General features: G+C 37.3%; 1 protein-coding gene across 3 annotated transcripts in view; it reads right to left on the reverse strand.

The window, feature by feature from the left end:
• Positions 1-16,069, reverse strand: part of USP24 (ubiquitin specific peptidase 24) — a 61,382-nt gene that overhangs the window by 16,902 nt on the left and 28,411 nt on the right. For all 3 annotated transcript variants that reach the window (XR_003248579.1, XM_026034617.1, XM_026034627.1), the window contains 31 exons: positions 15,934-16,041; positions 15,199-15,348; positions 14,280-14,411; positions 13,630-13,741; positions 13,322-13,398; positions 12,473-12,613; positions 12,269-12,322; positions 11,960-12,075; positions 11,302-11,368; positions 11,035-11,145; positions 10,806-10,904; positions 10,549-10,719; positions 9,899-9,984; positions 9,654-9,747; positions 9,244-9,399; positions 8,793-8,890; positions 7,977-8,072; positions 7,602-7,830; positions 6,449-6,608; positions 6,036-6,191; positions 5,738-5,808; positions 5,253-5,413; positions 4,947-5,008; positions 3,856-4,047; positions 3,427-3,544; positions 1,811-1,955; positions 1,243-1,362; positions 947-1,072; positions 638-736; positions 410-492; positions 44-185 (listed from right to left, as the gene is read on the reverse strand). Coding sequence is in view for 2 of the 3 variants with exons in the window: in XM_026034617.1 (XP_025890402.1) it covers positions 44-185; positions 410-492; positions 638-736; positions 947-1,072; positions 1,243-1,362; positions 1,811-1,955; positions 3,427-3,544; positions 3,856-4,047; positions 4,947-5,008; positions 5,253-5,413; positions 5,738-5,808; positions 6,036-6,191; positions 6,449-6,608; positions 7,602-7,830; positions 7,977-8,072; positions 8,793-8,890; positions 9,244-9,399; positions 9,654-9,747; positions 9,899-9,984; positions 10,549-10,719; positions 10,806-10,904; positions 11,035-11,145; positions 11,302-11,368; positions 11,960-12,075; positions 12,269-12,322; positions 12,473-12,613; positions 13,322-13,398; positions 13,630-13,741; positions 14,280-14,411; positions 15,199-15,348; positions 15,934-16,041 (3,732 nt within the window). In the remaining variant the exon portion in view is untranslated. The remainder of the gene's footprint in view (positions 1-43; positions 186-409; positions 493-637; positions 737-946; positions 1,073-1,242; positions 1,363-1,810; positions 1,956-3,426; positions 3,545-3,855; positions 4,048-4,946; positions 5,009-5,252; positions 5,414-5,737; positions 5,809-6,035; positions 6,192-6,448; positions 6,609-7,601; positions 7,831-7,976; positions 8,073-8,792; positions 8,891-9,243; positions 9,400-9,653; positions 9,748-9,898; positions 9,985-10,548; positions 10,720-10,805; positions 10,905-11,034; positions 11,146-11,301; positions 11,369-11,959; positions 12,076-12,268; positions 12,323-12,472; positions 12,614-13,321; positions 13,399-13,629; positions 13,742-14,279; positions 14,412-15,198; positions 15,349-15,933; positions 16,042-16,069) is intronic.

The raw sequence follows: 16,069 nt of genomic DNA on the forward strand, positions 1-16,069 counted from the left end.
ATCAAGCTAAAATTTAATCCTTCACATACATTAAGAGCAATACCTTTTCTTTGCATTTTTCACAATAGTATGCATTACTTCCTTCCAGAACTTCCCCTCTAACAAACTGATCCAGTGATATTTCCAGACTTTGACATGAAGTGACTCCGAGGTTGAGAGCCATGAAGGCTTCTTCACGCTCATACCTTAAAGAAAGAAAACAATCMAGATATTGACAGAGGAGACTTGCATTAAGTTGCATTAATAAGACATATGCTTAGGAAGTAGTATTGTGCTAGTTCCAAAGCTATCAACTATGATTCTCACAGTCAAAGGCAAAAGGTGTATTGATCTACCTTCCCATGCTGTTTTCACCATGTATTTTAACAGTTTTGGCAACACGTAGCTTGGTGACTAAATTTAACATTACCTGTGGGGACAGTCCTTGCAGATCTTCTGGTCAGAGAAGATGCCTTGAAAAGTGTTCTTAAATATTTGATCTCTCCCTATTTTCTGTTGGAGATTTAAAGTTAGAAATCAGTTAGATATATTTTCAGCATGAAAGACCAAGAACTCAACATGAATTTTAAATTTATGAATGACTTAAATCATAAAATGAAGTCAGAAGACATTCTGCCTTCTTTATCAAGTATTTTACCTTGAGGTACTCATCCATCTGATCTATAAGACTAGTGAAGAACTCGTAAGCATCCTGTTGTTCTCGGACGTAAAGTTCCTTGTTCCACATTTTGAAAATCTATATAGGTATAAATAACAGTGGTTGTTCAATATACTGCAGAATATTGCAATATAGTCAATAGACTGCAGAAAATATTATTTTTTTWAAATGTTTTGAAGTAAAATTTACTTTATCCCTATAAATTTTGCAACGAGAAAAAGGTGGATAGATGATTACATTACATTCACAAGCAGAAAAACAATATATTCAAACAAAAAGTAGCAACACCTTCCAAAAGTTCTCAGGTACATAATACTGCAGCTTGCTTTCCATCAAATGACCAAAGAGAGATTGAACTTGATAGAACACATTGTCATCTGGATTGTCCGTACCATCATCAATGGAAAGCAAGGCCTGGAAAGAAAAAGAATATACACTGAATTGGTTTTAAAAAAGATATTACTTCTTTTACCATATATTTTCCCCTCCTCAACAAATTCAYGTCAGAAATTGTAGGTAAAGGAATTCACAGTTCAGATGACCAATTCCCAAAAGAGTAAATTACTGGATATTGAACCAATTACCTCAGGGAGACCAGGCTGCATATAGAGTTGTTGGAAGACAGCATTCATGTAACACGTCGCACCACCATTCTTCAGCCCCACGAATCCTGAAACGGAGCGACTATCCACTGGTGGAAGATACTAGAAAGAGCAATTTATTTTTTGTCCCAATAAGTTATAGGAAGCACAGTATTCCATCAACATATTATGAAGTCCATAATTATTTTTTATGACTTGTTTAATAGCAATTTCCCTGGAAAACAGGAATGTAAACTCTGAGATATTACACAAGAGCTAAATTTGTTCCATTATATAGTCAATGCCTGGCATAACATGGTTAAAGACAGCCTAAAAAGTACTAACTGAAACATGGTATTTAGGCGATACTTCCTTCTTGCTAAGATAGTAACTGACAGACTCATGAGAGATTCAGCTTCAGAGGAAGACCAAGCAGGTCTGCATTTTCTCATGTCTATTCATTATCATTTTAAATCGGAAACCACAGAAACTTCATGGATGGAGCAACCAAGTAGCTCACACAGTACTTAAAACCATGCTAATACCAACCAAAACAAAGGTTCTTTCTTACATCAAACTCCTTGGTCAGTGCAGGGTCAGACTGATGATGCATAGAAAGGAGCTCTTTTGTAATAAGCTGCAGATTGGAAGGCGAGCTATCGGCCAACATCACCAACACTTCGTAAGCAGCTAATCGACTATCTGCTGTGCTGCACCTAAAAATAAAACCACAGTTGAGATCTAAGTGACTCGATTATTTCTTCTTTGAGAAAAATTGTATTATTCAGAATAACTGACAATTAGCTGTTCAAAAGAAATAGAATCAGARGAGAGCAGCACCACGAACATTCCTTTAAATAAGCCTTCTTTATAGACATGGAAACATATGGTTGACATTCAACAGCAAGAAGTGCTCTTCCTCTCCACCCCTTAAAAATATGGGKGCAAAGGACTGTTTTTCTGTGTAAGGATAATAGAGGATATTCAAATATTATAATCACTTATGTTGGGAGAGACACAATGACTCATTCATGAGGAGACAATTTTAAAAGAATTGCACYAGATATTTTATTTATTGCTGTAAGAGATTACTTTTTAGTTACTGGAAAACACTTACTTAGTTCTTTTCAATGGATCATCAAGCACTCTCATTGCTTTTCCAACAAAGAAAAGGCATTGTTTGCTTTAAGCAAACAAATAAGAAAGAGCTTGAGATGAACTACCWAGATACATTGTAGGAAATATATCAGTTAACAGGGTTTTCAGTCATCCTGGCAAGTTAATAGATATGCCTGCTATTTACACGAAAGTTAAAACAAAAACAAACAAACAAAAAAATAACACACAAAAAAACAACAACAAAGAAACACACCTAAAGACATGAAGGAAAGCAGCTTGTCAGCACTGCATCAATATTAAAGCAAATGGCATGAGATTAACATACAACAAAAGGGATATGGCCTCATGCATCTCAACAGGAAATCTAATTCACAATAATCATCATTTTGAGATAATAACACGTTACAAGGTATTTTGAGATAATAACGTTACAAGGTTTTGCACTCTAACAGGTGAAATACAATTAAGAAAGTAGTCTTAAAGCCAGTAATTGCCAATTGTTCCACTGGGACATTCTTTAAGGTTTGTGGAAACGTAATGTAGACTTGTGTGATGCARTTTGAAAACCAGTAAGTCAGAGAAACACCAGCAACCAACACARCTGTACGACACTCCACATGAATGTAGCTCAACCCCTTATTTCCCCTTTGTACACCAATAAGAAAAGGCAGCTTTGGCAAGAAGGAGCACCCGTACTTGTTTTGCCCAATTTCATGTATCCTGAGCTATTGACAGGTATTTCGGCTGAAAGGAGATTTGCTTAGCACTAGTTTCTTACAAGAATCAGTTATTTTGGGGGAAAAAATAAGTTAAATAATCTTTTGAGATTCTCATCAAAATCTCACAGAAGAGTGAAGATTTTACTTAACTTATAAAATGCTATTTGGACATTTATGTAGTAAATGTGTAAGTTGAATAAGCATACTCTTGAGAAAYGCTTCATCATCAGTATTAACTCCTAATATCCATAGAGTTAGCATGACATTTACACACATGAGAACTAGGATAGAAAAGCAAGATGAATAAGAAAGCTTTTTTTTCTTTTTTTTTTTTTTTCTCTCTCCTTACTTTGGATGAAAGTCTTGCTGACTGATGGCAGCACTGCCTGCTGGAGAATGGCTATTCAGGATAATCCTGGACGCTCGGAAGAGAAAATCATCCAATAATGGTTTAATCAAAGATGAACCTGCAACACAGTAACSCATAGCAAGTGTTAAATACTTTCATTTTTACTACACAAGTCAAAAGGTGTTCCTTAACAGCAAAACCACTTAATAGCACTGCATCAAAAAAGTAAATCCAAATGACTTATCAAAAATGAAAGGTAAAACACAAAGGTACTGACAACACTTTTCCTTTCAGCTCCATATCACTTCTATGGCTATATAATAATGGCTTCACAGGTACTGTCTACTGGATCAAAATTCTAGATCATCTTTTAGTGCCAAGCAGAGYACAAATTGGTTTAGTTACTTCAGTGCACAAATGAATACTTACCAACCATTTCCTTCTCTGCTCCACAAAGTGAAAGGAGAGTTTTGATGAGCCTCAAGTGTCCTGCCAATAAGATATTATCAGCTTCACTGGTTTCACACTCGGCTGTGCGGTTGGGTTCAAAATTGTCTAGCCAGGTGATCTCATCTTCTAACATGGCAGCTGGGCTTATCTTTAGCTGCTCCATTTCTGATGCTGCAAGGTAAAAACAAAACCAAAAATAATAGTTCTAGATTTTTAAAAATGAAGAATTTCAAAAAGCTTGATAATTCATGCTTGCTATGATTATGCTACACGTGATTTTAAAAAGAGGTACTCYGCTGGTGGTTTATAAGGGAGATCACGGGGCTGAAGCTTCCAATAAGTTACTAATACACCTAACTAATACACCTTATTTTAAAGACAAAGAGAAATGTTCAGCATAGAGAAACTGAAAGATAGATAAGTAATAACAGACAATGTCTAGTCAAGCACTAGATAGCTCAACTCTTGCACCACTCTGATAAGTGATTTCAAACATGGACAGGTAACCTTAGGCATCAAAGAGGAAGCAACCAAGGGGACCTTTAGCAGGCAAGGCAAAGAGCCTTGGAGACACACCCTGAAGCCTGAGCAAGGTCTAGCCAGTGTGAAATAGTAGTATGCTTACAGGCATAATCTTTTTATGAAGATTGTGCAGAGAATCACTGCGTAAGCGGAGCACAGCTAGGTAGGTACTGTGTAGGCACACACCTCCTCAAAAGAGAGGTGACATACGCTGCTAGCTAAGTTCAGGCTGTGCAAGAACCTAAGTGAAATTCTACATCTCTGAATTTCCATCTGAAGGTACTTGATGCACAGATCTAGCTTCCCCTTCAGCGTGTACAAAATGTACCTTCAGCACATCACTTTACAAGAGGTATGAAGTACCTTGCAGTTACTAAACAGTCCAAATAAATTGTTAACAGGACAGCCAGCACACAGGCAGGTCACACTGAGATTGTGGTGCAGTGTCTGCCCAATGAAGTCGATTTTACATCTTGTCTACAGAAGGATTATGTTTGGATGCTGCAGTCAGAATACGACATGTGTGTCTGTTCTGTAATCATACTTACATGTGAGGTCATCCAGTAACTGACATCTCAGGTCAAAATATTCTGTACACTGGGATAAAAACCTGAAACAGATATAAATAGAAGAAAGGTTTTAAAATKCAAATTAGAAATTTTCTTCTAAGCTGCTCTGCTCTATTTCCCACCAATTTATACACTCCTTAAACCATCTCAGGCATGTCAGGAATACCCACATTTGACAAAATGCCAGGACAAATTCATAACCACTTGTTGTTAAGAGCTGCCACAATACTGCTCATTTTAAAATACAGCTTATTTCCTTTCTCAATAAACATGCATCTGACTTGCCTCTGGTTGATTCCTCTCATGATGCTGGTTGGTGACCAAAGAGGCAGCTGGGCGCTCAGGATAACACTCAGGAGAAACTGGTTTGGTTTCTGCACGTCCGGGTGAGCTGATGTATCTGTCTGACTAAGGGTGTACAACTGATCACAGGCAACGCGACGAATCTGAAAGAATATCATTAGGAAGCATCAGACTGTACTTGAAGGTTGCTTAAATAGATTTCTAATCRAAAGAGAAGCGTAACAGAAAAAAAAGCCAGATATTAAAAGGTCTGTAGAAGCCTTTAGGTCTTTAAACTAGTCCAAGCAAAGCCTGGTCCTTCATGGATGAAACAAGTCTAAGGAATGTAATGCTTTAGCATTTTCTATCAGCATGGTACTAAATACTGTAATTGCCAACAATTACACAGAATATTTGCAATGACCGATTTTATTTTGAGGCCATATTAACTGAACAAAGCATACACATTTCCAGGGAAAGATTCTCACCTCAGCACTTGGTGATCCGAGCAGTATGTCAATGATGAAGTCAGCAACACAAGGCAAATTGTAGAAAGATCCTAGAATAAAAGAATATCAGGCTGCTTTTAAGTAATTATTCAAAAAAGTCAGCAAGGGATTTACATTAAAATAATAGARGAAAATATTCTTTTAATGGTCTTTGTGAGCTGAGACTACTCAGTTTAGAGTTAAAAGTGTCTTGCATTTTTTTTAATACTTGTCTCTTTTCAAAAGCCTTCCCCCACTTTATATTTCAAAGAGTGACTACCCCAATTCCACTTCTTACCTAGTTGCTGACTGCGCAGCTGAAGGCATGTAACTAACAGAGACAAGGCTTCTCCAGCAATCAGAGCATCTTTGGTGGATACGGACTGCTGTCTCACACAGATGCCAGCATGCAGGGCTGTTGGCTCTCCTTCACTTCCCGAACTGCAATTGCTTCCTGCATCAAGAAAGGAACAAGTGGAATGATCCATTTTTCAGTTTTTTTTAAGCTTTTCATCAACATTCTGTACTTAAAGCAGAAAACAGCGCAAAACAAATAACTAAAAGATCCCTTAATCCTCTCAAGATCTGATATCAACATACAGCATTTTCTCAGATTTCTTCAAGTTAATGAACTTCAAGCTTTTCAAGCATTAGATTAAAAATAAACTAAACTTTTTAAAATAAAGACGGTTTAGAGACAGAGTTAACTACCTGAGCTGCTAAGCCTGTTTCGAACCCCAGCAGGAAACAGACTGTTGCTCTCTTTTATTGGCTGACTACTCCCGACGAGGTCCAGCCGTCCTGCAGCAGCAGCCCAGGAGAGTCGCATGAAGCAAGCCACTGTGGAAGTGAAATCATTCACCTCCATAGTCTGAGAGAACAGGAAACAGGGGTTATTTCTGTCACATTCAACCACCTTTGCTAAGCACAGGRATACATCTTCAATAACGTATGAATTTTCTACTTGATTTTGTTTTCTTCTGCCTTCTCTAAGAAGGTCTAAGCAAGTAAGAATCTTTTTCTTCTTGGGAAGGAGAGATTAGTATTGTCCCCTAAATAAGAAGTCATTCGGATTTAAAGTCTCCACTCCAGAAATGCTTTTACCCTATCTGGAGGCTAAAGCATGCAAATTTTCACACGTCAGGAAAGCATTCGCTAAAATCCTGAGATATTCAACCTGAGATGATATTCATTATATCATCTATGAAGTCTCTTTCATCTAGACTCTACTTCAAAATGGGTTGAGTTTGCCTTTTTCAGATTAGACTGCTTTAGTATATAGCCACTCTAAAATTCATTATAGTGACAAAGAGTGATAGAGAGAAAAATGKGGGGGTTCTTAAACTACTGAGGATAAAAGTTGTTTCCTTTTTTCCCCCAGGCACCCTTGAACAAATTTAATATTCAGATGAGCTGATACGTGAAATATTTCACAAATTTCTGATACAAAAAAAACATGGGCAATAAACCATGAGTTCAAGCAGAAACTTTCTCTTTCTATTCCCTGAAAATATACTCTAAGTTCTTGTTCAGGTTAAGAGGTGTGACTGAGATAGACYAAGAGGAAGATTTCTATGCAGCTCTAATTTTTGGGGTGCATCTTTGGGATACTCTTTCCCCCAGTGATGTGTCACGTAATCAGTTTACTAACCAAGTAATTCCTATTCCTAAGTTTAATGTCAAATATTCAGATCATCACAGAGAAAAGACCTAGATGGCTTGGATTTTAAGAGGCTTTAAATGGAGCCTGGGCAAGAATCAGCAAAAAGGGAAGATTCTTGAGTAAAAAAAAATCCAGGAATCGCATAGCTACCACTGGAGATCACACCGTTCCATTATGACGATTTATCAAATGTTTCCTTACTTGTATGGCAACTCTAGCTGCTGGTATGATTTCTTCTACCCTAATGGAGGATCTATCAGACACAGAGAGCTGCCGGTAGGACGATTTCTCYGGTGTTCCACAGATGGACATCTGCCTACTTGCTTGACGGCTGACGTTACGGAAGGGCCGCGAGGACAACGCTTCCACCCCATCTTTAACGAAATCCTCATCCAGCAAGGTAGGCATTGTCTGGCCAACAAGCAGGAACCTACGTTCACAAAGCAAAAAATTCAGGCTCATTTTTGAATGTTCACAGACAACACTATTCAAATCAAAGCACTTTTTAGTCTCAAATTTTGTAAGTCGCATTTCAAAAAGCAGGAATGAACTCTCCAATAAAAGGCAATGACATACCTTGCAAGTTGCAGGCAGATGGAATAGACTCCCTGTCTTGTTTCATAGTCTACTTCTGATGGGATGGAATCTCTCTGCATCACATTCACCACCAAACTTAAAAACAGATTAATAGATAGGCTGTTTGCAAGTGTTTCACATTAGAAGGTAGCTGCAATTTATCCCCATCCTTCCCTATGCACTTGTTCAGCTAGCTGAGTACCAGTTAAAACTGCCAAAATGCCATTTTTGGAGGCTAACACTGCTCACACTGGAAGATGCTTCACGATCCACAAAAGGGAGGGAAAAAAAGTTGCTAAGAGCAAAATACACTCGATAAAAGTGGCACAACCTCCAACAGTACTGCAAGATCTTCCAAACTACACACACTTCAGCTTAAAGCTCACTTGAAGAATCTGGATTTTGGAGACACAGTAAAGTTTAATTAGTTTCTAAGGCATTATCTAGGCTATAACTACTAAAAATGCCCACTGGTATCTATGCAGAAGGCAGTTTGGATAAAACGCACACTTCCAATTTGAACTGAAACAGTTTAATGCTAGCTATCAAAGTATCAAAAAAAAGTTTATACTTCACAAGCTTATACATACCCAGCTTTATTTTGGGAATATAACATATATTACGTTATACTGTCATGATAGTTACAAGAGCTTTTTAAGCATTCAGTAATAAAAGGTCTGATTTGGTCATTTCTGAAAAATGTTGATCGCTACACAAGTCTGCTCCATCACATACAGCAGAGCAAAAGGAAAGCAGAAACCCCACAGAACTGTTAACTAAAGTATTACAAATTACRTCAAGATTTTGAAATCTAACCTCAAGCCTCCTGCTCTGAGGAAGTTTTCACAGAAAGATTTGGCACAGTTCCTTGCCATTTCATCATCTGCAGTTGGCATCAGCTTGGAACTCAGAACCTGGGTGGGAAACAAAAATAACCAAAAACAACAACAAAAACCTTAACATTACTTAATAGCTGAAAGTTAAAAACTGAATAGAAAAGTTTTTTTTTTTTTTTAAACTCCTTTTCTTTCTCACAATGTGCATGGTATTTCTGACACGAAAAAGAGAAGCAGACCACAACACGACTAAARTGACATCTGTTTTGGATAATGATCTYCAYGGACTTGAGGCTCCCTGCAACAAACTTTCAACTAGCTAAGTCTCAGTCCTAAAGATAAAAACCCACCACCACTGCCACAAATATAACCCAATCAAAAAACAAACAAACAATCCCTATAAGCAGAGAGTGACAAATTTGTTCACTTACTTCTAAATTGTAGAGCACTCTGAAGGTGGACATGCCTGGGGCAAAAGATCTGAAAAGACTTTCCAGTATGGAACTAGCACTGGGCTGATGCTGGTGTTTTGAAGACAAAGATGGGGATTTTGAAGACTGAGAAGTTGATTCTGACAACAGTGTTTTCTAGGACAAATACAACAAGGAAGAAATCATCTTAGAACTTTGCATTTCATTGTAATTGGCAATACATCTCTCACAATCCCTGTAATAACCCTCTAGCCTCCAATTGCTTGGAAGTCATTAATCCTTAAAATAAGCATCATTTTGCAGTAGAAATTCCAGCCCCTTCAGAGATCATCTTATAGAGAAGTTAAGCAATCCCATAGTAAAATCCTTTTTGTTAAACTCRCCAAGATTAGTTATTGTTCAATACATACCTTTCTTCCCAGGGAATCAAGCTGATCAAGGGCCTCCTGAATAGCTGGGTCAGTGGGAATCAAGAGAAGCAGCTTCCTCACTCGCAGCGTTATCCTGAAAAGTCACCAGAAGTTACTTGTGTAAATTACAGCTTCCCTGGCTGCACCATGGCTGGCTGTGCTCATAAACACAGCAAAATCAGGAGCTATTAGGACACCCCAGCACCAGCACTTTTCAATATTTAATAATCATTTAGCTTGTTTACCTTGGCTCCTCTAGATTGGCAAGCTGGTAAAGCATATCAAACACATTACACACGAGAGCCATGACTACTCCAGGGAGGGATTTTTCCTAAGGAATAAGCAGAAACACAAAGTTTTTTTTCCTCCCTTTTTGTAAGTTATTTAACAGAGGTCTTCACTGAAGCAGTTGGCCCAGAGACTAACGTGCCCCATGGAAATCTCATCTACCTTCTATACTGAGGCAACATTTGAATTCTGCCATTGATCCTTTTCTCTTAATGATACAATTATGAAGTCATTTATTTACAGTTCATGCATAAAGCAGATCAGGAGTGGTCTCCCTCCAAATATAAGATCTCAAAATTAAATCAAATGAATCTTGTTCGTTTCAAGATTAAATGGAAGATGCTGTAGAGATTAATAAATACTAAGAAGAGAACTCTAGATTAACAAACATAGTTTTTAAATAAAATCTATGTGCTTAAGGCAAAAGTATTTTAAATGCTTTGCTTCAACCACAGTGTGAAAGCAAACCAAGGCTGCTCACGATTAAATGTGAATGACTTCTGGCCTAGCTTACTCTACCTTTCTGACCACAGCTGTACCTTATTTCAAAAACAAGCAAACAAACAAAAAAAACCCAACAGGCAGGTTTCAGGCTATTATTTTGCACCTGTTCCATTGCATAGGATGAATTAAAGACACTGCTGCTGTTGCTGGAACTTGTTGAAGAGTCTGCAGAGCTTCCTGATGGAGTCCCACTTCCTGACGTTTTTACTGTAAGGACTTGCTCATCAGAGAAGCCCAGTTGGTGGAGCAGTTTCTGATCTTTATTTACCGTTAGCTACAAGGAAAAAAGAAATAAAAGTCACTTAGCTCTGGAGAAGACAGTCAAATTCAAAGAATGAGAATGCTTTGTAGTAAACATACCAGGCTGTCGTTGGCAAATATCTGTATATTATCAACAGGAGAATTCAACATCTTTGCTATCTTCCACCTGACGCTCCCTACGGTTTCATTGCTATGAGCCTGTAAAATTAAATTACACTTGTTTGGTCAATCTAAGCAGTAAATCCTAAAAGAGGGAAATCTTCTATTAACATTTTCCTGCGCCTCTACAGAGGGTTATGAGGGTAGGACACAAACTGTGTAGTCATACCTCTACGGTGAAGGTATCTTTGGTAGACTCATATGTAACATTGAGTGTTAAAAGATGTCCGTGGAAAGAGGCACCATGAGGTAGAATAGTTCGAGGAACAGAATAAAGGTCCTACAGGAAGAGAAGGACAATGATGAATACAGTGCTGGAAAACAAAAACAGGTTTATGACAGCATGTAATAAAGCTGCTACAGCTGCATAGGCTTAAGTAGCTTTTACTGTTTTAATAATAATAGGCCTTGCCTAGTAAGCAATGACATATCTTACCTCTATAGTAATCACATAACGCTCTGCCAACAGCAACAGCCTCTCAATTATTACGAGTTTAGTTGACCTAAAATAAGCACCCAAAACAAGAGTAACTTGTCTCAGAGATTAATTTGCAATGACCACAGGTAACTATCRTGAATTAACTGCTTTCAAACACAAATCCCCAAAGCTGGTCCTTAAAGGGCCTCAGGTTAATTAGACTGAACTTAACTAATAAAACAGATTAAGACATTTTCTTAAGTCATATTGAGCTTCAGAGATGATCCATTCTGCTCATTTAAGCTACCCACACTTAAGTACACATAACAGAAGGATGAAAAGTGCTCCTTTTCTCTTACTAAAAAAAAAAAAAAAAAATCTTATTGTCCCCCACATTTTACCAAAGCTGTCCCCCAGAACAGAGATGACTTCAGCATTCTGGCTTTCAGTCTGGTTTGCCACACTGGTTTTGTCAGAATTTCTTTGGAACTCAAATTACATTTTATTGGAATATTTAACTGAGAAGTTACTAGAACATACTCCAATACTGAGAAGGGATCATAGAACACAGTCTTCAAGAGGCTCACAACAACTTTAATTATCATTCAAAATCATGTATTAAGTAGCTTGTAGGAAGCCTYCACTGTCAAAGTTGTTCTCTTAAAGGCAGACTTGCCTGTAAGGAGACTGAACTGATGTTGCTACCGTGGGCATAGCAGTTGCTGTCAGCATTTTTGTAGCTCTTGTAACAGCATGAGTTAATGTTGGACCGCCAAGTGCTGAACTGGCTGCCTAGAATATAAAGCAGAATATAAGTGCTGGTTTATATTGATGATTAGTATGTTCTGGAGAGCTAACAGAACAAGAAGTACTTGTGGAAATAAAAGTTTCTTTAAATAGAATCATCACAATTAATTATCCCAAAGCTACCATACAAAACTGGGAAAGGATAAAGACAAAAGAACAATTAAAATTTGTCCTTTACCTCTAATCGCGTGTAACAATCTGCAATGAATTTCTTGTGCAATGACACTGAATCCTGAAGATACAAAGGAAAAAAATTAATTAGAACTTAAAAAGAATGTCATTGGAATCACTGTCAAAAAGCATTACAGGTTGRGCTCTATCAGTTTATCAGAGAGTCAATATTCAACTCTTAAAGCATCCTCACATTCTAATAAATGCGTACCTTTTTCAGCCTAGGAGTTAGATTAATATAGCTGTAATTTATTATCAATTGAATAGCTTCATTGGCAATTTCTTCATCAGGTGACTCCATTGCTATCTTCCAAATGAAATCCATTCCTATTAATTCCAGTTTTTCTACACTCTATGCAAGAAGGAACAAGAATAAAATGTTACTGTATTTCTTAGATGTAAATGTGTGTTCAAACACGGGAACAAATTATGTTCCATCTGCTGGAAAAGTACCACTGGACCTGATCTTAAAAACCGTCTTTTACCCCGTCAAAACTTAACAGTGTGTTGGAAAAACTGAAATCACTAGTTGCAAGCTTACATATTTACACTAGAAGCAAAATGTTCATTTACAAGTTCCGAAGAACACTCAAATTGAACTGAAGAATTAGAAACCTCAAGAATGACAGTGTGAGTTAATGCCTTTGGAAAACTTTTTTTGGATAGTCTGGAAAAGTATTTAACATAAAACTCTTAATTTGAAAAAAAAATAGTCAAGGATCACAGAGTTAAAAATGACTGAACTGTTAAAAGACATAAATCTTTTGGAGACAAGAGAAATTAAAAACGGAATGTTTTCCTTAATAAAGGATTAGCTCTGTCATTCCATCTGAGAACTTCTAGAAGCTACATAGTAACATTCAACAACCAGTGGCATTTTTTCTCCCACAACCAAGGAACTTTAACTTTAGAATTTAACAATRTTAATGCTACAAGGACCATCCGTGTATCAATACAAACATGATAAAATCAAACAGCTGCTAAAGAATCCTTGTCTTCTCTCCTCCCCTGTCCAAGATGCTACGGGTAGTCAACAAATATGAATTTGCAGAGCACTCACCAGCTGAGTTSCTTGCCTCTTTAGTCGATGGTCACACAGGTTCACATTTTCAAAGAAAGTTTTAAATAAACTAAAACCTGTAAATAAAAAGGTGATTTAAATAAAAATTTAAACTAAATTTCTATGCTTTTTCAAAAATACAAAGATTTTCTTTTTCCTTTACAACTATTAAAAATTCAGAATGACAGAAAAAGACCCCTTTATAACGATATCGGTCTCTAGAAATGCTTGGACATTTAATTCAAAGGCTAAAAAGCAAGTTCATGATAATTCAATCAAAAATCTGTTTACCAAAATCATTTTCATACCATTCATCGTAATTTCATAGGACTCCAGTTTAAGAATTTTCTCCTTGAACAGCTGCTGTTGCACATCACTCTCTAGATCATGTTGTCCCTTTGTAAACCACTCAAAGCACATCTGTGAAGGAAAGGCAGAAGTCTTCAATCCAATGTCACTGCAAATATTTGACAATGCTGTATAAAACTATGTCAGGTACTATAGCAGGAGTAGTGACACAGACACAGTGATTTTTATCTCCAGCAGGAGGTTCAGAGTCTCATACAGTAATCATATACATTATATATGCTATGTTGTAATATTAGGGTATCTTGATTTGGGTAGCTTTTACCCAAATACCACTGCACTTTTCTCATGCAACTTGGCAGAGTTTCAGGTATTGTTCCTCAAATGAACATCACTACATGCACAACTCATCTCCTCACCAACATTCTTCTTCCAGTCAAGTTTAAGGTCAAAAAAGAATCCTAGTCATAAGCAAACATGTAACAGCAGTTCCACTAACTTRCACAAAGCATATAAACCATTATTAATATGTTTACTGCTTATTTTTTTCACCTGAGCAACATGCTTTGTCATGCATCTTCAGCAAGTACACAAGCTATTCATGATCCATTAAGTTCCACTCCCCAAACACAAAGTTTTTAAGTTTTCTTACCTCTCGATCTAACTCACAAACATCCTGGCCAGTTACAAGGCATTCCCAGATCTCTCTGGCACGATTCCAGCCCAAATAAAGGGTGGCTTCTTGTAGAAAAAAAGCCAAAAATTTTAGATGTGCTTCCAAATACTAAAAATGAAGGAAAAAAAACCCCTTAAGTTCAAGGCTTTTCTTTCTAAAACAAAAATTTTCATTATTCAAAGTTCAGTTTGATTTTTCCCTCACTTTTGGGAAATTTTTTATTGTACAATAACAATACAATTTGCAAAACCTGGAGAATCAAAAACTGATACTATGGAGAGCTTTATTTCTACTTCACACCGTTTTTAGTAAGACTTTTTTGGTTATTTCTTTTTAAAGTGGCATACTCAAYTCACCTTGGATCCCTGGATTTTCTCTCACTTTACTGATACTATTTGCCAGTAAGTAGTTCCTAAAGTCACTACTTGTCTAATAAAATTCCAAACTCTGTAACAAATTATTCCAAGCTATCTGTGTGAGTATCTTCCACGTCCTAACTAGCAAATCTGCTTCAGGTCTCTAAGAGTGAATATCAAATTCAAAGACATAATCTATACAAGGCAGTCAAACTGGTGGATAAGCTGAAATACGCACAATTGGAGATGGGAGGTGCTGGGGCAGAGAGTGTAGCTCAAACAATTAAAGACTCTGCTAGAAAACTTGTAGGACTCATGTTTGGCCATCCCTATTCTGTAAAATTGTAACAAGGCTATAGTAAGACTTAATAGATAAATATCAGAGCCATAAATTAAACCTAGTACAATTGGTAGAGGGAACAYACATGCCAATGAATTCCAAAAATGGATCAACACACAATCTTCTGCAACTTGTTCAGTGATAAAACACAACCATGTTTTCAAAAAACAAATGCAGGAAAACACTCAGGATTCGATACCTCCCGGTAAGTGTATCGGCCATCCACTAATGTTGCTCCAACAAGTCCTCCTGGGCCAGCCACAGATGCAGCCAAGCGATGGCATGATATTAGGCTTCCTGTCACCAATTTCACTATCTCAAAATTTTTCTTTAAGTCTTGAATAATGCTCTTGTCAAGAAAGAAAAAAAAAGAGGTTATAGGAAAATACAGAACCAGGTGCACACATGCACACAGAGTTCTGCTAAGTGTGTTTTACGAGAAGTGGGAATGCTCCCCCCTCACCAGATCAAGTTGCAACCTTCCAAATGCCCCACGTCCTCCAATGTGGCTGTTTGCAGCACTGCTGAAGCATGTGCATACTGCAGATTGCAAAACCAGGTCCCACCCCTCCACTTACCCATAGTGTAACACACAGCTTGTGGCTATTTTAGGGTATTTTCCAAGCGTCACTGCCAAATAACAGCTTCAAGTTCAATTATGAACCAGCTGGTCTAAACATTAGCTATTGTAATTTCTTAACCAAGCCTTGCTTGGCTAATAATTCTACAATAAACTGAGAATTAAAAAAGCCAATCCAAACACATCAAGCGGAGATTATACATACGTAAACAGACAGCAAATGTTTGTCTATGCTATGTTACTACACCGTACACTTCCTATTCCTTTTGCTTCTAAAGATATAAACTACGGTTTAGAGAAGCAGAAGCCTTAGAGGTATAAGGCTTTCAAGAACATCTAAGCACATGTTCTTACCTTGTCTTGCTTTTGGTAAGTTTGCTTAATAAACGATCGTGTGATTTCATGGAGCTGACGCAGAGCTGGCACCACCCACACAAACTGAGGATTGTTGTGCTGGGACGACTAGTAGTAAGAAAAGTAAGAACAATTA

This window comes from Nothoprocta perdicaria, unplaced genomic scaffold (assembly GCF_003342845.1).
Source record: "Nothoprocta perdicaria isolate Ctin4 unplaced genomic scaffold, notPer1 scaffold_0, whole genome shotgun sequence".
Lineage (NCBI taxonomy): Eukaryota > Metazoa > Chordata > Aves > Tinamiformes > Tinamidae > Nothoprocta > Nothoprocta perdicaria.